We start from the raw sequence: 19,105 nt of genomic DNA on the forward strand, positions 1-19,105 counted from the left end.
TTCTCTCCCTGGATGAAATCTGGGCCCCTTGAAGGCAGAAGCAGTCCTTTCTCTGACCACCTCCACTGCCCAAAATACTAACGATGGCGGACACATCAGCACACCATTCAATATCCACCCAGTAGCCACAGTGACTATTTACATGATGCAAATTTAATTCCTTCTCCCTGCTTTAAACCTCAAAAGTGTTCTTGTTAGGATAGCTGTCATTAAGGCATCCTCCAAAGACCTGAGATATGATTCCTGCCAAGCTCTCCAATCTTAGCAGAAAAACCCTTTTTTATTCCTTCTATACTCTTCAGTTATTCTGACCTTCTTTTCTTTTTTCCCACTAGTGGGGATTGAACCTGTTCATTGCTGAGCAGTCTGAACAAATGTTAACTGCGGGGTGGGCTGAACACTCCACCCTCACCCTAACCTATCTGGCTCCTTATTGCTCGTTTGCCTCAAGTCTGAACACTCCACCCCACTCAAGGCTGAACACTGGTCCCCAACTGTCTGGTGCAACGAAAACCCACATCTAGCCCCTGCCCCATCTACCTGAAGGCAGAAGATGACACCCTTAGCAACTACTGTATGATCCAATCACTGTGTGCCAACAAGGTAGCTTGCAGACCCAGAGACCCCATTAGATTTTGGTTATAAAATCTCTCTCCTGCTGGGCCCCCCCTCTCTTGCTCTCTCTCTCTCTCTCTTCTCTCACTTTCACTCTCTCTCTCTTTTCTCTCTTTCCTCTCTCACTCTCTCTTTCTTCTCTTTCTCATTCTCTCCCACCCTCTCTCTCTCTTGCACTTTGCTCTCCCCACCCCCTTCCTCTCTCTTGCTTCTCTCACTTTTGCTCTCTCTCTCATTCTCTCCTCTCCCCTCTCTCTCTTTGCTCTCCCCCCTTTCTTTTCTCTTTCTCCCCCCCCTCCCCCTCTCTTTTCTCCTCTTTCTCCTGTCGACCAGATACTGCAGCAATAAAGATCTCTTGGTCGCTGGAAGTATCATGGTTACTTTCCTTTCAAACCCAAGGACACTATCCCACTGAGTTACATCCCCAGCCCTTTTTATTTTTTATTTTAACACAGGGTCTCACTGAATTACTGAAGCTAGTCTGAACTTGCTATCCCCCTGCTTCAGCCTCCTAAGTGACTGGTATTACAGGTGTGTGTCACTGCATCTGGCTTCTTTTCATCTTTCTAAAATGCAGTTTTCAGGGCTGCGGTTGTAGCCCAGTGGTAGAGCGCATGCCTAGCATGCATGAGGCACTGGGTTCCATTCTCAGCATCACATATGAATAACTAAAATAAAGGTCCATTGACAACTAAAAAATATTTTTAAAAAGTTAAATGTAGTTTTCAAACATTTGTTCGCAGCCCATGGTAAGAAATTTATTTTACAATGAAAACTGGTGGACATATATAATAAGCTTTGCAAAGTGGTACTTAGATTTACTGTTTTTTTCAATGTACTCTGATATTTTCTATACTGTTTCTTCTCCCCCCATGCTCTACGGCCTGGAACTTACGATTTTCCTGCCTCAGCCTCCCAAATTGCTGGGTGAGTGAGTCACTGCTCCTGGCTCTGCACTATATATAATAATTGGTATCCAGTAAATTGATATTATAACTAATTAATGGGGCACAACACGCAGATTGAAAACATCGCTCTAAGCATTTGATTGCTTTGCCTCAGGGCCATTGAATAGGTGATTCCTTCTGTCTAGAAAGCTTTAATTGTGTCCTCTTCAACTGGATGGATCTTACTTGCAGTATCCATGGAAGGATGTTTCTCTTTTTGGAGATGACTCCTGCATTTGAGTCCTGACTTAATGAAGTTAACACACGCAAAGAACTCGTAACAGTGAGTGGCACACAATGACACTGCTGCTCCTTACCTTGGGAGTTAGGATTCACACAGCCACCTCTGGGATTGTTACCATCTCCCCACACCTCCCGACGCTAACGAAGCCGGAGGCTGGGTTAACGTCTGTGCATCTCTAGTCCCTACAGCCTCTCTTGGCCTGGCAGGAATAAAAACCAGGAGCCTGTGGGTGGAGCCATCGCGGAGCGCCGCACGTCATTCCCGAGGCTCCGCCCAAGGGGGCCACGCCCACCTGGCGGCGGTCACGTGGTGCCCAGCTGGGAGGTGGAGGCGGAAGCGGAGGCGCGATGGCGACAATGAGGAGGGCGCTGCCGCGGCTACTGGTGCGCTTGGCGTCCCTCCGGGCTGTAAGTGCCCCGGGCCCGGTCGGGTCGCGGCTCTGTCCGTGACGGCTGCTCCCTGAGCGGCGAAGCGGGACAGCCCTTCCGGCTGGGATGCGGAGGGCCGTGGAGCCTCGGACCTTGCCTGTCACTCAGATCTGCCCAGGGGTGTGGGGAAACCGAGGCCCGGAGCGGAACAGCGGCTGACTCGGTCGTGGAGGCCCGCGAGGCCGTCCTGGGCGTCCTGTGCCTGGCCCTCGGCCCTCGCCGGTGTCCCTGGCTCCTTTCTTATTTTAGTTGGGCTGCAGACCGCTCCATGTCCTCTAGTGCAAAACACCCTGCCAGGTCACCTCGCCCACTCGCCTCCTTTTCCAGCTCTTGTTGCTTTAGGGACAGTTAGGGGGAACCTGGGTGGCCCAGGGCCAGCTGTGTTTCCCTTGCGTTGTACTTTGGGCCTGTTCGATCCGTGTTTTGCGCTCTCTCCCGCGCTCTGTGGAGGTGCCCATGCCTCTGCCACTTGCTAGGCTGAGTGATACAGGTATTTACTCATTCCAAACTCACTTTTCTCATCTATAACACGAAAGTCATTACCTTAGGATTGTTCTGGAGTTTAGAGAAAATGTAGGCAAAGCGTTGGACATTATTCTGGCACTTAGTAAGCCTTCAGTGGGAGTCTTTTTACCTTAGTTTAGAAGGAGTTCTATCAACAATGGCGGAGAGTATGTCTTTAACTAGCCACCCACCTCCACCAGTTGCTCATGAGTAATATGGAAATGGGCATTCCAATTTGGGAGGTTAAGAAAAGCAAATGAGATGGTGGGGAACAATGAGCTTTGAAGCAAGAACAAAAACCTGGTGAAATGACACGTTAATCCAATGACTAGCATGGATTTAGTATCAGATCCAGACCTAGTTCAAGTTCAAGCTCTGTCACTTTTTAAAAATATATTTATTTTTTAGTTATAGGTGTACACAATACTTTTATTTTTGTGTGGTGCTGAGGATCGAACCCAGTGCCCCATGCATTCTAGGCAAGCGCTCCACCTCTGAGCCACAACCCCAGCCCCTCTGTCATTTTTTATTCGTGCAATTTTGGTAATGTTTCTGAGGCTGTTACTTCCTCACTGGAGTGAGAAAAGTGATGGTCCCAGTCTTGAGATACTACTGCCTGTAGCTTGGCCCTGGGCTCTAGTGTTTTCTGTTGATATTGATGTAGATACACCATACCTCAGGTTACTGTGGCACAGTTCATGTGGTTGGACGGAATCGTCTCAGCAGAACTTTCTAGAAAGAAGGGACTGGATGTTTAACCAGACTATAGTAGAGGCCACTGTGGCTTCGGAGTTCAGAGCATGCGCTCTAGAACCATACTGCCAGGTTCATGTACTGCTCTGTGACCAGCTGACCTTGTGACCTGGGGAAAGTTTAATCACTTTGGGCCTCAGATTTCTCACAGCAAAATGAAGATTATACAGTCCTTACCTAATAAGATTGTTGACAGGGCTGGGCACAGTGGTGAATGCTAATAATCCCAGCAGCTCAGGAGGCTGAGGCAAGAGGATCTCAAGTTCAGAGCCAGCCTCAGCAAAAGTGAGGCCCTGAGCAACTCAGTGAGACCCTGTTTCTAAATAAAATATAAAAGGGGCTGGGGATGTGGTTCAGTGGTTAAACACCCCTGGGTTCAGGCCCTGGTACAAAAAAAAAATTTCTTTTTGTTCTTAATTCTAAAACAGACCAAATGTGAATTAAACAGTAAAAAATACAGATTCTCATCTCAGTATTAGTGAAGCAGGAGCCATAGTGAAATGTGACAATGTCTTCCTTTCTTTTCCCCTTTTAAACCAAGGTCAGCACCTCATCTATGGGCACTTTCCCAAAGCAGGTGAAAATTGTGGAAGTTGGTCCCCGAGATGGACTGCAAAATGAAAAGGTAAAGGTGGAAATAACCCAGAAAAGGTTTTTCAAGTGTCTGCTTTGAGTATTCCATATGGCAGGAAGGTTGGGTCACATATATTATGAACTATTCAAAAATGGAGTATTTTGAAGTTGTTAATATAGGAGCATATTAAGTGACTCAAAGGTGTAAATGTGTGTGTGTGTTTTATATTTTTATGTAAGAAACAAGTTTATATATGTGTGGGAGCATTTATCTAGAAAATATTGTATACCCATACTGTTCCATAGAACTTTCTATGAAAATTAAAGTGTTCTAAACCTGAATATCCTAGATGTCAATGTAGTAAACACGTGAGGACTAGATGTACAGGGAGAGAGGAAGAGGCGACAGGCTGAGCACTGGGGGATGAATCCCATGCCAGCCGGGAGCTGGAAAGGGGAGGCTGTGATACTTGGGGGCCCCATCCCATAGGACCCAGAGGGTTAGTCACCTGCCCTGTTAGGGTGTGGCACCTTGCTCTCAATTTGTTTATGACGGGTCATAACCGAACACACATTCAATTCAGGAAAAATCTGTATGGCAGGAGGGTTCTGTTTCCTTGTGAATACTAACTCCTTTTTAGTGAGAAGCTGTCTGCACCGCAAGACACTCCGTGGAACTTGGAGACGGGCCTCGTACTGCCTCTTGACGAGGATGCACGTGCATCTGTGTTAGTGTTTGGAAGTGGAGATGTTGAAGTGTTTGCTCGAGCAAAAGCTTCAGAGCAGTGGGCATCGCTTGCTGAGGCCAGTTCCTTAGCAGCTTTGCTCACTGTCCTCTGCCGTCTCTCTCTGTTCTAGAATATCGTTCCTACTCCAGTGAAAATCAAGCTGATAGACATGCTCTCAGAAGCAGGACTCCCTGTCGTAGAAGTCACCAGTTTTGTGTCTCCCAAGTGGGTTCCCCAGGTGAGCCCAGCCCTCAGGGAGAGGCTTTTCCAGGCAAGAGGTGGGAGGTTTCGCATTTGCTCTTGAAGTGAGTGGCAGGTGGAAGCATAGGTTTCGCGTCCCTGGCTTTGAGAGGTCTCAGGAGATTGCTAGCACTGTGGGGCGACAGAAGGTCAGGCCTGGAAGCCTGGGCTCAGATTCAGTCTTGGCTCTGCCCTGACCTGCTGGTCACCTCTCTAGGGCTTTTCCTTGTCCAGTTTAGAGATGGTCTCTCAGGTCTCTTCTAACTCTTGAAAGTCTAGAACCTTCATGCCTTCCTGTGATTCCTGTGTTTGTAAAAAGGGAAGATTGGGGACTCTAGATACACAGAGACAGGCATGCAGGGGAGAAAGACCCTGTTGCAAAGTGAGTGCCAACAGTGGCATGTGGCACTGTCACTGCGGGTCCTGTTTGTGCAAAGCAGGCAGTGTTGGCCATTGGAAGAAATGGGGATATCACACAAACCCAGGCACCCCCTGTCCTCTCAGCAGTCACATAGATCATAAAAGCATTGGGGAGACAGCTCTGCAGAAGATTGTCATTCCCGCTCCACAAGTTCTAGAAAATGGAGATTAAGTGGTAAAAGGTTCTCTCTGACCTTTGAGCTCTCTGTCTGCTTGGTGATGACTTCATGTCTTCTTTGTCCCTAGATGGCTGACCACACTGAAGTCTTGAAGGGCATTCAGAAGTTTCCTGGCATCAACTACCCAGTCCTAACCCCGAATTTGAAAGGCTTTGAGGCAGCGGTAAGAGGATGGCTTGGTTGGGGGGCTCCTGGAGTGAGATTGATGGCCTTACTCCGTCTTTTTTTTTTAATATTTATTTTTCAGTTGTAGTTGGATACAATATCTTTATTTTATTTATTTATTTAATTTATTTTTTAAACCTTTATTTTATTTATATGCTGTGCCGAGAACCGAACCTAGTGCCTCACACATGCCAGGCAAGTGCGCTGCCGCTGAGCCACAGCCACAGCATTTGTTAGCATTATTCATTTATTTTTATGTGGTCTGAGAATCGAACCCAGGGTCTCGCACGTGCAAGGTGAACACTCTTCTGCTGAGCTACAACCCCAGCCCCCTTACTCCCTGTCCTATTTGCCTCAGTCCCCTTTCCTGGGATGTCCATCTGGACAGCATATCTCCAGTGGTGACAATTACCTTCAGCCCCTGCAGCAGTCCCGGCCCTGCCACTCACCATGTTGTGACCTCAGCAAGTTGCTTAGCCTCTCTGAGCCTCACTCTGCCTGTAAACTTGGACTAATGATAGCACCTAAAGTTGTGCCGGTTTTGGGAGACAGGGTGCTCATACATTGCACAGCCAGAGCCTGACATAAGACAGGTGCTTAGTCAATGTTAGTTCTTATTATTATCCCTTTTAGGGAAAGGTAACCAAGCTCTCCAGAGAGTTTCCACAGTAGTTGCTACATCTGCCAGCATCTTGTCACTTTACACAGCAGCATCATTGGAGGTGTCCCACATTTATTTTTTTTTAATATTTATTTTTTAGTTGTAGATGGACACAGTACCTTTATTTTTCATGTGGTGCTGAGGAACAAACCCAGGGCCTCGCATGTGCTAGGCGAGCACTCTACCGCTGAGACACAACCCCAGCCCGTGTCCTCCATTTAGACAAAAACCATCTTTCAAGAGTGATTTTCAGGGGGTGGGGATGTGGCTCAAGCGGTGGCGCGCTCGCCTGGCATGCGTGCGGCCCGGGTTCGATCCTCAGCACCACATACAAACAAAGATGTTGTGTCCGCCGAAAACTAAAAAAAAAAATAAATATAAAAAAAAAATTCTCTCTCTCTCTCACTCTCTCTTTAAAAAAAAAAAAAAAGAGTGATTTTCAGGGCTGGTGTTGTAGCTTAGTGGTAGAGCGCTTGACTCATGTGTGAGGAATGGGGTTTGATCCTCGCACCACATAAAAATAAATAAATAAAATAAAGGTATTGTGCCCATGTACAACTAAAAAAAAATTAAAAACTTTCAGGAGCCGGATGTGACGATGCATACCTGTAATCCCAGTGGCTCAGGAGGCTGAGGCAGGAGCTTTGCAAGTTTGAGGCCAGCCTCAGCAATTTAATAAAGTCTTAAACAATTTAGTGAGACCCTAAACAACTTAGTGAAACCCTGTCTCAAAATGAAAAACAGAAAGGAATGGGGATGTAGCTCAGTGGTAAAGCACCCCTAGGTTCAATCTGCAGTACCAAAAAAAAAAAAAAAAAAGAGTGACTTTCAGGGTGGTGACGACAGCAGTCACTGGTGACTTCCTTGGGGGACGTCAAAGTTGTTTCTTGGTGTCCCCTCCCCTGCAGTGCTAGGACTGAACCCAGGGTCTTACTTGGTAGTAGGTGCTCTACCACTGAGCTATACTCCCAGCCTTTTTTTAAAAATATTTTTTTAGTTATAAATGGTCACAATACCTTTATTTATTTTTATGTGGTGCCGAGGACCGAACCCAGTGCCTTACACTTGCAAGACCTGCTCTCTACCACTGAGCCACAACCCCAGCCCCCAGCCTTTTTTTTAAATTGAGATACATTTCACTGTCTACATTGTCTAGGACTCCTCTAAGAAACTACTGGAAAATGAGAAACTTAAAACAACAGAAATTTATTTATTCTCTCAAATTCTGGAAGCCAGAAGTCCAAAATCAAGGTGTCAGCAGGATTGGCTTCTTCTGAGGGCTTCTCAGAGAGAACCTGTTCCAGGCTTTTCTCTTGGTCCCTGGTGTGCCAGCGGTCCTGGGCATTGCAAGGCTTGGACATCCATCACTGCAGGGCCTGCCTCCAGCGTCATGTGGTCTTTGCTCTGCGTCGTCACACAGCCATGTTCTTTTAAGTACCAGTCAGTGGTTGCAGTGGCACACACCTGTGACCCCAGGGACTTGGGAGACTGAGGCAGGAGGCCAGTCTCAGCAACTTAGTGAGGCCCTGTCTCAAAAATAAATAAATAAATAAAAAAGGGACAAGGATATAGCATCCCTGGGTTCAGTCCCCAGTACCAAGAAAAGGAAAAAAAAATATCAGTCCTATTGGATTAGGGGTGCACCAAGCTGTAGGATGCCCTCATCTAATTCCATTTGCAATGACTCTGTTTCCAAACAAGATCACATTCTGAGGTACGGGGAGTTTTTGGTTTGGTTTGGTTTGGTTTTTTTTTTTTTTGAGAGAGAGGGTGTACTGGGGATTGAACTCAGGGGCACTCAACCACATCCCCAGCCCTATTTTGAATTTTATTTAGAGACAGGGTCTCATGAGTTGTTTAGCGCCTCATTAAGTTGCTGAGGCTGGCTTTGAACTCATGATCCTCCTGCCTCAGTCTCCTGAGCCACTGGAATTACAGGCGTGCGCCACTGTATCCAGCCCAACATATCTTTTTTTGTGGTGCTGGGGATCGAACCAGTGTGGCAAGCACTCTATCAACCGAGCTATATCCCTAGCCCCCAACATATCTTTTTGAGGGGACACAATTCAACCTATAACATTCACATACCATAAAATTTACCACTCTATCAGTGTTTCTTTTTTTTTTTTTGTTGAAATATCTATTTTATTCAAACTCACCAACTCTAGGTGTGAGAAAACTTTTTTTTTTTTTAATTTTTTATTGTTGGCTGTTCAAAACATTACATAGTATCAGTGTTTCTTGAAGAGGAAAATGCTGAAGAAATTCACCTGGATTTTGGCAGGTGGCTGCAGGCGCCAAGGAAGTGAGCATCTTTGGGGCCGCCTCAGAGCTCTTCACCAGGAAGAACATCAACTGCTCCATAGACGAGAGCTTCCAGCGCATGGACGTGATCTTGAAGGCAGCTCAGGCCACCAATATTCCAGTGCGGGGGTGAGTCGGGCCACATTGCTGTCTTTTCTCCCTGCCATCTGGAGTGAAGCTAGGCTGTGCCTCCAGCCATTCTCCCGACCACAAGCTCCTGGTCCTGGGTGGGGGCAGCTCAAGCACCACACTGAGGCATCTTTTCCCAAGTGAATGGTCAGAGAATCCTGGCAAGTATTTCTCTCAAACCTAAATTTAGGTCAGTTCAGTAGATGTATCCAGCAGGCCAGGGCATTAAATGGGGTTTGCAGAGGACAGCATGGTCCTGGCTTCTCCGCCAGCTCTTTGCCCATCCATGAAGAATCCTCAAGGCCTCTAAGTTTCCCAGGTGGCACCTCTAATCGTTGGAAGCCATCCATTGCAGGTGTAATGTCTAATTGAAACTTAGCAATAGCCCAGCGGGAAGCAGCCATGCCCACCTTACAGATGACAGGAACAAGGCTCAGGAAGGATGGGCAGTCTACTGTGAGGTCACACAGCAGCCCACATTGAGCCTGAAATTATCAATCCAGCAACCGTTTATTATACCTCCTAATATGTAGAACACTTTGCTCCATTCTAAAGGTCTCAAAGGCATCTTGGCCCCAACAGGGAGGGTGGGAATAGAAAATATCAACACCCATTGTGTACCATTCAGAGGTACATTATCTGATCACATGGCTTCTGATAAAAAACTTTCCATGCCATTTGCCAGTGGTGCACAGCTGTAATCCTAGCAACTCAGGGGGCTGAGGCAGGAGGATCACAAGTTCAAAGCCAGCCTTAGCAATTTAGCAAAGCCCTAAGCAACTTAGTGAGACCCTATCTCAAAAAAAAAAAAAAAAAAAAAGCTGGGGGTGGGGGAAAGTGATGGGGATGTGGTTACTCACCCCTGGGTTCAATCCCTGGTACCTGAATTAATAAATAAATAATACTTTGAGTGACTTGTTGAGTTCAGACTTTTTTTTTTTTTTTTTCCCAGTGCTAGGCAAGTGTTCTACCACTGAAGTACATCCCAGTCCTTTTTAATTTATTTGAGACATGGTCTTGTCAAATTGTCCAGGCTGGCCTTGAACTTGCTATCCTCCTGCCTCAGCCAACCCCCAACCCCAGTAGCTTGGATATCAGGCATGGGCCTTTGCGCCTGGCTGAGTTCAGACTTCATTGTGGTTTAAGGACCCGTCTGGTTCCGCCCTGCCACTCTGCAGCCTTATTGTTCACCACTTCTTTCTGGCCCAAGTCTTCTGTGCACCATCTCCATTCCACCTGGGACTTCTTCCCATCTGCCACTGTCCACTCTCTCACCTCTGGGCCTTTGCATAGACTCAGAACACTCTTTCCCCTACTTTTCGTGGCCTGACTCCTATTCCAGTCATCTCTGAGAAGCTTTTCCTGACCCTCACTGGGAATCAGTGGCCATGCTGCAGGTCCCACAGTACCCTGGATGTCCTGCAGCCTAGTGTTAAACTGCTTGTGAATCCTGTGCTGCCCCGGTCCCATGGACTGTGCTCTCTGCTAGGGCAAGCCACGTCTCCCTCAGTCCCTGACCTGCCCTGCCCTCACAGCACAGGCCTGGCTCACAGATGGCACTCAGTAACCGACAGGTGGATGGATGGCAAGGACGCAGGGCCTCAGTCACATTGCCTGACTCCCGGCTTGTGCTCTTCTTAGTGGCTCTTTTAACATTTCCTTGCTCAGCAGTATTTGGAGAAGAAGTGGGAGAATTAAAATGGAAAAGTGAAAGATCTTAGAGCCTGAAATTATCAATCCAGCAACCGTTTATTATACCTCCTAATATGAGGTATAATAAACTAGCAACTCAGGGGGCTATTCTAAAGGTCTCCATTCTAAAGGTCTCAAAGGCATCTCGGCCCCAACAGGGTGGGTGGGAATAGAAAGTGTCAATACCCAAAACTGAGCTCCTCAGACAGCCTGCAGGACCCAAGACGCCCGTGCCCGTCTCCGACCTCGTCTCCACCTCCTGTGCCTCTGCTCTCTGTGCCTCCGCTGTTCTGTTTTCATCCTGCTGGCTCCTGTCTCTGGAATGTTCTTCCCACAGACCCTCCCCGTCTCTCAGCTCCAACGTCATAGCCTTGAGGAGGTACTCCTGGGCCACCCTTGCCACTATTGGCCTTCTCTAGTGGCTCCTGTCGCACTTCCTGTTTCCGTCTTAGCGCAGTGCTTCATGAGGCTCTCTGCCACTTATTGGATTGCCTTTCTGTTGGCTCTCGCCGTCCTGAAACAAGCTCCAGGGGTATGAGGACCTCGGGGGTCTCGCTCATGTGCCTGACACATGGTAGTCACCTCAGTAGAATAAATGAATGAAGGAAGGTGGTGACACACTGGAGCAGCTAATCCCTTGCCCCTGAGGCCAGCCCAGGCTGGTCTGACTCACGTCCAGCTCCTGCTCTGGCCTTTAGTTCATCCGGTCCTGGTCTCCTGAGTACTGGCCGAGCAACTTTGGCACATGGTTCTGCTTTTCCGCCCCTCCAAACACAAAGGGGCTGCTCAGTGCCCTCTGCTCCACCCCCCCATAGATCCTCAGCCACTTCTGCCCCTGCAGAAGCCCCTGCCAGCCCTGCTTCCCAGACCTGGGCTTCCAGCCCTCCCACAGCGGCTCTCTACTGCCCCCTCCTGGCACTAGGCCACGCTCCTTCCCTCCACTCCGCCTCTGGATCAGCCTTCCACCCAGGCAGGTTTTGATTATAGGCCAGGGATGAGTGTCACACAGCCATCCACCTCTGCCCTGCTGGCTGAAGAGCTCAGGGGCACTGATGTCCTTCTTCCCCTGTCTTCCACAGGTACGTCTCCTGTGTGCTTGGATGCCCCTATGAAGGGAAGATCCCCCCAGCTAAAGTAGCTGAGGTGTGTGTGGCGGGGGGTGGGGGGGGTGGTATTAGGGTTGCCCACCTCACCTGTTCCTGAGCACATGGGTGCCCCTTGCCACCCTTTGCTGCTAGGTCCCTGCCTTCATTCATTCACCCAGCTGCCACACTTACCCACTGCAGGCGCGGCCTGTCCCTGCTCCCTGGAGCCGCTCTAGCGGCGCCCCTGCCCAGCCTGAAGCCTTCAGTTCCGCCCAGTCAGTGGACAGGTGATTGTTGAGGTGACAGCTTGGGGGGGGGGGGCTCACAGGAGTCCCTAGTTTCCTTGTAGTAGGCGAGAGGCCACACCCTGATGTCCTCTGAATAGTAACCAAGAGGAGGACTGGGGTGGGAATGGAATTTGAGCAGCCCAAGAGCTTATGTCATTTCAGCCACAAAATTCCTCTGCAGTTTGTTATCTTTCCTTTTTTCAGTTGAGGGAACCGACTAAAGGACTTGCCACCCAGGTAGTGAAATCAGGTCTCAGACATTTTGTCTTCCTACAAGCCCCTTATTCTTGCCCCATACCATGTGACATCCAGATAGGAGGAGGTAACAGTAGCCGCTTCTCATTGACAGTGGCCGCTGGGGCCCCTGCTTTAGCCTCCCACTGCCTCTGGCCGTCACTGTAGCCCCACAGAGAGCCACCACCTATGAAGCTGAGAAGAGTAAAGCCCTGGCCAGGGCACACAACTAGTGAGCAGGGAATGAGGAGTTCATCAGGCATCATGTGACTCCAGAGGCCTGTTGCACCCCCGGCCCTCCAGCCACAGCTCCTGTCTCCCTGTGTGCACCAGGTGCAGGGGGAGGGGGAGGGTGTCTTTACCTAGCAATCACTGGTGAGCATCACCTGTCTCTTGCCCCACCACACCCTTCCTCACCCTGTCCTCAAGAGAGGCAGGTGCCATCCAGCTTTGCAGCCTCTTTAGGGGTTCTCATATGGGCTTCTCAAAAGTTAAATAGTTGTTTATTTCCTGGAAGATCTATAACTAGTATCTCAGACCCAGGATCCCACAGATCTTACTACCGAGGATAAAACTACACGAATCAGTTTTCCTGAGTCCAGCATCTAGGTCTGACATGGTGAGAAGAACTCAAGTGGGAGGAAATCGCAGGGGGGAGGCCCTGCTCCTAGAGCCTCAGCTCTGGAGCCTCAGCCTCCTGGTCAGCAGCCCACGGCTCGCCATGCCCACTGGAAGTTGTCAGGAGCTTAGGACCCAGTAGGAAATTAGTGCCTAGCCATGGAGGTGACCTGTCTGCACAAAGGATCCCTGGGACCCCTGGCTGGTGGGACTTGGGGTCCTCCATATGCCTGCTTGCTTCCCCAGGTTGCCAAGAAGTTGTACTCAATGGGCTGCTATGAGATCTCCCTGGGGGACACAATCGGCGTGGGCACCCCAGGGATCATGAAAGACATGCTGTCTGCTGTCATGCACGAGGTACCTGTGGCTGCCCTGGCTGTCCACTGCCATGACACCTATGGCCAGGCCCTGGCCAACACCTTGATGGCCCTGCAGGTAATCAAAGGCAGGTACCCATTCTCCCAGAGGGCATGGGGAGGACTGTTTGGTTTCATTTATTCTTTCAGCAAACAACCACTGATGCCAGAGTGCCAGGTCCAGCGCTGGCAGTGGTGGGCAAAGACAGTGCCCCTGCCCTGAAAGTGCCCACATGTGCGTACTGAGGAGACAGTCGAGGGAGTTAGGACACAACCCTGCTGCATTATGACAGACACCAGGAAGGGAGCGCAGGGCGAGGAAGCCAAGAGGGCCCCTGGCCCAGCTGAGGAAGTCGGATTTGGCGAGGCCTGAGAAGGCTTAAAGGACATGAGGAATTAAGCAATTTATTAAAGGGAAGAGGGACAGCCACCAGGGAGAGCTGCCCTGAAAGACTAAAGTAGGGTTCAGGAGGTCTCGCGTGTCCTGGCCGTGTGGCAGCCCGTGGTATTGAGCTGGGGGAGCAGCTAAAGGGACAGGCAGAGGCTTTTCAGAGGAGTGGGGAGTTCCCCAGAAGTTGTACTGGCCTCGGGCTTAGCTTCCCTTGAAGATTGCTTTTGGTGGGCTGGCTGTGTAGGACTCTCCACAGGTAGCCCCTAGAAGGAACAATCTCTGTCTGACACTGGCTGCCTCGCAGTCGGCACTGGTCTACCTGCGTGGTTGGGCTGGAGAAGGTGGTTCCCAATCCTCACCTTTCTGGCTCTCTTGTTACCTCCTGGAGCTTCATGTCTCCAAGCCAGATGATTCTCTTACTTTCTGGGCCTGTTTCCCCAGAATCCTGGTTGTCAAAGTTGAGGCTTTGGCTCTGGGGTCCCCTCTACTTCCCAGCTTGGTGAGACCTCCTGTCTTGGGCCATTGGGCTCTTCTGAAGCCCGTGAGTTGCCTGGCCGGGCAGGTGAGGAAGAATGGCTTCTTCTCAACGTCCTGCCAGGCCAGGAAAAGGGATTTCTGTACCAGTGTGGAAGGTCTGCGGCAAAACGTCATCCTGACCATGCTCAGGATACTCCTGCTTTTCTGGCCTTCTGTTTCTTGGTATCTGATGTCCTCAGAGTCACCTTTTGCAGATTTCTCTGGGAAATCAGCTGAGCATGATGACCTATGGTAACTTCCTCCACCTTCCTCCATCCACTACTTCAGTGTTCATGCTTTCTGCGCTCCGGGCCGGGCGCTCTGTGAAGTGCTGACTGGACAATAGGAATGGATTCCCGGTTTCTGCCTTTTCAGAGCTCCTGTCCTAGGGGGAAGGAGGTGAAAGGTTAGACAGGCAAACAGACAGTACAGCTTCCTCAGCTACTAACACTAAATATGGTGTGAGGCCAGACCCTCTTCTCAGCATTGAGGATTCAGCTGTGAATGAGACAGATAATAAGTAGACAAATATATAGTCAGCCAGGTGTCCATAAATGCCATGGAGAAAGATACAGCAGGTCAAGGGAGCACCAGGTGTTTACAGAGAGGCCTCCTTCACCAAGGCAGCATTGAGGGAGATCTGAGGGACATCAGGGAGTGAGCCTAGCCATATAAATACCGGTGTTGGGGGTGTCCCAGTTCAGGAACGTAGGTTAAAGACCTCCAGGGGGGTACACTTTCTGTCCAGGAACATGGAGGCACAGGGGAGCAGTGTGACAGTGGGGAGCGGGGAGAGGAAGCCAGGTGAGTGGGCCTTGTCGGGCCCTTTCTGACTGACCTGAGAAGCTAAGGGGTGCGAGGGACGTGAACTGACTGTACAGAGAGTGGTAGAAGCAGGAGATGCCAGTTGGGAGCCTGCCGTCAGGGAGGTGGAAACTTCTGGCAGCAACCCTGGAAGGAGCAGGTGGTAGGCAGTGGTGAGGCCTCCCCAGGCTCCCAGTGGAGAGGCCACGCTGGGCAAGCCTCAGGCCTCGGTGTAGACATTTGGAGACTTCAGCACAGAGGCGAAGCTATCTGAGGGCCATGCAGTGAGGGCTCCATCCTTTAGAGGCCAGAGATGAGGAAGAGCCAGCAAAAACAGGACTGAGCCCTCAGGAGAGGCCAGAGGTGCTGGAGGAAACCAGGGGCTGAGACTTGACCTGTGACTTTAGCTACATGAAGGACTCCAGTGACCTTGACTGGACCTGTTTCCACGGAAGAGCTGGGGGCAAGGACGGCAAAACCCGGGACAGCTCTTTTGAGGCACTTTACTTCTTTTTTTAGTCGGTGGATTATTATATGCGTGCTGAGGATGAACCCTCTTCCTTACTCCTACCAAATGAAGCCTTTCAGTGGGATTTTCACTCAACACAATCAAGCAGGCCCTCTACCAGGACCCCAGCTTGAGGCACTTTGCTTTGAAGGGAGCAAAAGAAATAGGTTGGGTTGGGAGGAGGTCTGCAGAGGGAGGGGCAGGTGGCAGAGCCTGAGGGAAGGGCTACTTGGGCCTGCTTGGGCTGGCTGGAGTGGTGGAGGGATGGGCTTGGCCTGGAGCTCAGTGTCTCTTCTTTTTTTTTTTTTTGATTGCCTAAGTTCAGTGTTTAATAACAAAATAACAAAAGTTCCCCCATCTTCACCCTATCACAGTGTCTCTTCTGATTGCAGGTTTCCCAAGTGACTAGGAAGCTGCTGAGAGTGAGGGTGGGGGACGGGTGGGGGACGGGTGGGGGAGGTGTGAGAAAGGAGAAGAAAAGGAGAGTGGGGAAGCAGCTGACCTGGGGCACTGGGGCAGGTGTGGCTGAAGCAGTCGGTAAACAACCAGGGTCTGAAATCTCCACAGCCGGAAGGGGAGGTTGGGAGGGCCTCTCTGAGGAGGTGGCTCTTAGACTGAGACCTACAGGGTAAGAAGGATCCACTGTGAAAGGGAGGAGAAAGACTCCTGGAGAGGAAACTCAGGGAAGACAGACTCACATTGTCCCAGGAACTGAATGAAGCCTTTCAGTGGGATTGTCACTAACACAATCAGAAGCCAAAGGAAAGAATGACAGAATTTCAGGCAACAAGCACTGAGAGGCTTGCCAGGGCAGCTTGGTGGGCTCTGGTGCCCAGAGGCGGTCATGTTTCCCCATCCTTATTTCCAGATGGGTGTGAGTGTCGTGGACTCTTCGGTGGCAGGACTTGGAGGCTGTCCCTATGCACAGGGGGCATCAGGGAACTTGGCCACTGAGGACCTGGTCTACATGCTAACTGGCTTGGGCATTCACACGGTAAGCCTCCCTGCCCCCTAGTGGCAGACCCTCTGAACTGACCGGGCACTGTCTGAACCCCAGGACAGAAGCCAGTGGGGTTTGTGGGGTTAAGAAGGCAAAGGGGCCAGGGATTAGGGGTACCTTTGTTCTGTTTCTGAGGTAGCAGAGTGTGGTGAGGCCACCAGCAGGGCCACAAGAAGAAGGCTAGGGGCTCAGAATGTCCTCCAATGTTCCATTCTGAGTCCCTAAGGAACAGGGAGAGAGCCCTGAAGGGGCGAGGATCCTGGCCTGAACAGAGTCAGCTCTGTTTAGTTCTCTGTAAAAGGAGGGCAGTAGAATAAGCCCCCCAGGGCTCTGCCAAGGCTGTAAGGGCCCTTGGTGTTGGTCTGGGTGCCATATAACCTCCGCTTTGAAATCTGATGAATTTTGAAAACCAGCCCTGCCCCTCACAGGCTGATGTAATTCTTTCATCTCTCTAAACCTGAGAAATGGGCTGTTGTGAGGATTAAGAAAATGTGTGGAGCGCCCACACCTGTAATCCTGTAGCTCGGGAGGCTGAGGCAGGAGGATTGCAAATTCAAAGCCAGCCTCCTGAACATATTGACATGCCGAGCAACTTAGCAAGACCCTGTCTCTAAATAAAATATAAAAAGGGCTGGGGATGTGGCTCAGTGGTTAAGCATCACTAGTTTAATCCCCAGTACCAGAAAAAAAGAAAATGTTCAGCTGGGAGTGCAGCCTGCTTAGCCTGTGTGAGGTCTGCGTTCCCCCCGCCCCCCAGCACTGGTGTGTGTGGGGGAAACCAAGTAGAATGCTGAGCATGAGCTGAGCTCACGGTACACATCAGCAAATGAGAGCAACTGTGGGCCAGGTGTCATGGCACACACCTGTGATCCAGCCACTCCAGGACTGAGGCAAGAGGATTTCAAGTTAAAAAAAAAAAAGAGTCCTGTCGGCTGGCATTCATTCCTGCCCCTCCGCCTCACAGCCCTTACTTCAATACACTAGGCAGGCCCTGTGCCAGGCCCTGGAGATGAGGTCCCTCTCCTGATGGTGGCACCACAAGCCATTGTGAGGGACAGTCCCAGGGATGACCCCAGATGGCAGCCCACATCAGGAAGGAGTCTGTTTGCCGTCACCCCTCCCTGCAGCATCACAGTCTCTAGTCTGCTATTCCCCTGGGTCCTGAGGGCCATGACTTACTGTATCCTCTGATTTGTTTCTCGAAGGGTGTGAACCTTCAGAAGCTCCTGGAAGCTGGAGACTTTATCTGTCAAGTCCTGAACAGAAAAACCAGTTCCAAAGTGGCACAGGCTAGCTGTAAACTCTGAGCCCCTGGGCCATCTGGGGCCCCGCGGACCTGTATGGGAGTAGGAGCAGGCATGGATGATTCCTGAGTGGGAAATGAACAAGAGAATGAAATTAAAGGAGCAGGGCCTCCCAGCCAGCTCTGCCCGTAGGTCCCTGGCAGAAGGGAAGTGAGGGCCAGGGGACTTGCTTGGCCTCAGCCCTCCCTGCCAGACCTAAGTAGGAGTGAGTGGCCTTGGGAATGAACAGCTCCCTTCACTGTGGATCTAGTGGCCCAGGAGTCAAGTGCCTGAGGTCACCTGGAAACCTACTTGGGATGATCCGCAAGTCTCATTCTGGGCGCAGTTGGTCTCATTCTGGGTGCAGTTGCCAGCTGTCTAACCACATGCTCCATCCAGCCTGGACGCCAGGCCACTGCTTTCTGCCTTAAAGCAAGGGGTGGGGCCCAGTTTTCTCAAGGCTGGCAGAGGACTTTTGCACAGAAATGAGGGCCGAGCTTCTGTGGTGGCCATCTGCTGACTCCATCATCCCTGGAAAATCTCCACTCTGAATGTGATTTTTGAAAAGAGGTTATGTAATTAAAGGTTTAATTTTCCAGTATTCGTTTGTGCTGCTCTGTGTGTTTATGAGTGGAGGAATTCATCTCTTCCCAATGCTGCACTCTGCAGGGGGCCGGGATGAAACTTTAAACTTGTTTATTATCTCAGGATTCCCTTCATTACCCGACCTGAGCCCCCTGTGGCCTGAAAAACGGACTTTGGGCACATTTCCTGGCACCGCAGGGGCTGTTTTCTGAGGGTGTGTCTTTGTGCCCCGGGGTGCTGGGCGAGCTCCCCTGAGGGCAGGAGGCCACTGGGGCCTGGCCTCGGGCTCTGCGGGCAGACCCAGGGACTTCGTGGGGTGGGGACAGCTGTGCACTTGTGCATTTATTGCTTCTTTGTTCGGGTGTCCTCGTTATGTCACGTCATATATATATAATTGTTTTAATCGCCAGTGGACCATTACTTATTTACAGTGGCGCTAGGGTCCTACACGGAGCTCCGCACCCCGTTCCCAAGTCTGGCCTTTGGTTTTAAACTCCTGCAACCTCTCTAAGCCCCACCGGGGGGCGGGGGCGGACAGCCGCCGGGCCGCGGGGCGCCGAAACTCCCGCGGTAGCTTTGGGCTCCTCCCGCTCCGGGGTTGGTTTCCAAATCCCAACCTGACGTCCCGGAACCACAGGCTGGGCGGTGCCGCCGTCCCCGAGTCGGGCGTTTCATGCAAAACCTGAGGGCACCTGGGACGGTGGGAGCCTGGCTCCGGGCGCTGCTGCCAGGGCGCTGGGCGGCCGCGGGTCCCACGCCATCGCCGGGTCACGGAGTGGTGCCGCCCACTTCCGCCCTCCCTCGAAAAGCTCCGAGCAGTCGCTCAAAGTTTCACAGGCCTTTTGTCCTCCTGGAG

At 50.7% G+C, this 19,105-nt stretch overlaps 1 protein-coding gene and 1 long non-coding RNA gene across 4 annotated transcripts; one reads left to right on the forward strand and one right to left on the reverse strand.

Moving 5' to 3' along the window:
* The first annotated feature begins 2,075 nt into the window (after positions 1 to 2,075).
* Positions 2,076 to 18,265, forward strand: Hmgcl (3-hydroxy-3-methylglutaryl-CoA lyase). 3 transcript variants are annotated; one of them, XM_046418771.2, is made up of 9 exons: positions 2,076 to 2,213; positions 4,033 to 4,116; positions 4,923 to 5,030; positions 5,699 to 5,794; positions 8,742 to 8,890; positions 11,662 to 11,725; positions 13,053 to 13,241; positions 16,250 to 16,375; positions 17,587 to 18,265. In XM_046418771.2, exons 1-9 carry the CDS (start codon positions 2,154 to 2,156, stop codon positions 17,686 to 17,688), a joined length of 978 nt encoding a protein of 325 aa, XP_046274727.1. In that variant the 5' UTR covers positions 2,076 to 2,153; the 3' UTR covers positions 17,689 to 18,265. The 3 variants fall into 3 exon arrangements, with proteins under 3 accessions (XP_046274727.1, XP_046274728.1, XP_046274729.1); XM_046418772.1 differs by having other exon boundaries at positions 2,139 to 2,189; XM_046418773.2 differs by lacking the exon at positions 2,076 to 2,213 and adding an exon at positions 2,268 to 2,724.
* On the reverse strand, positions 7,648 to 17,698 carry LOC124075257 (uncharacterized). The gene is made up of 3 exons (XR_006845984.2): positions 17,561 to 17,698; positions 10,769 to 14,454; positions 7,648 to 7,983 (listed from the first exon to the last, which is right to left on the reverse strand). It is a non-coding gene; the product is annotated as an uncharacterized LOC124075257 (long non-coding RNA).
* Positions 18,266 to 19,105: the final 840 nt, after the last annotated feature.

This window comes from Marmota monax, unplaced genomic scaffold, assembly GCF_021218885.2.
Source record: "Marmota monax isolate L192 unplaced genomic scaffold, Marmota_monax_Labrador192_F-V1.1 WCK01_AAM20220418_F8-fsc00008, whole genome shotgun sequence".
NCBI lineage: Eukaryota > Metazoa > Chordata > Mammalia > Rodentia > Sciuridae > Marmota > Marmota monax.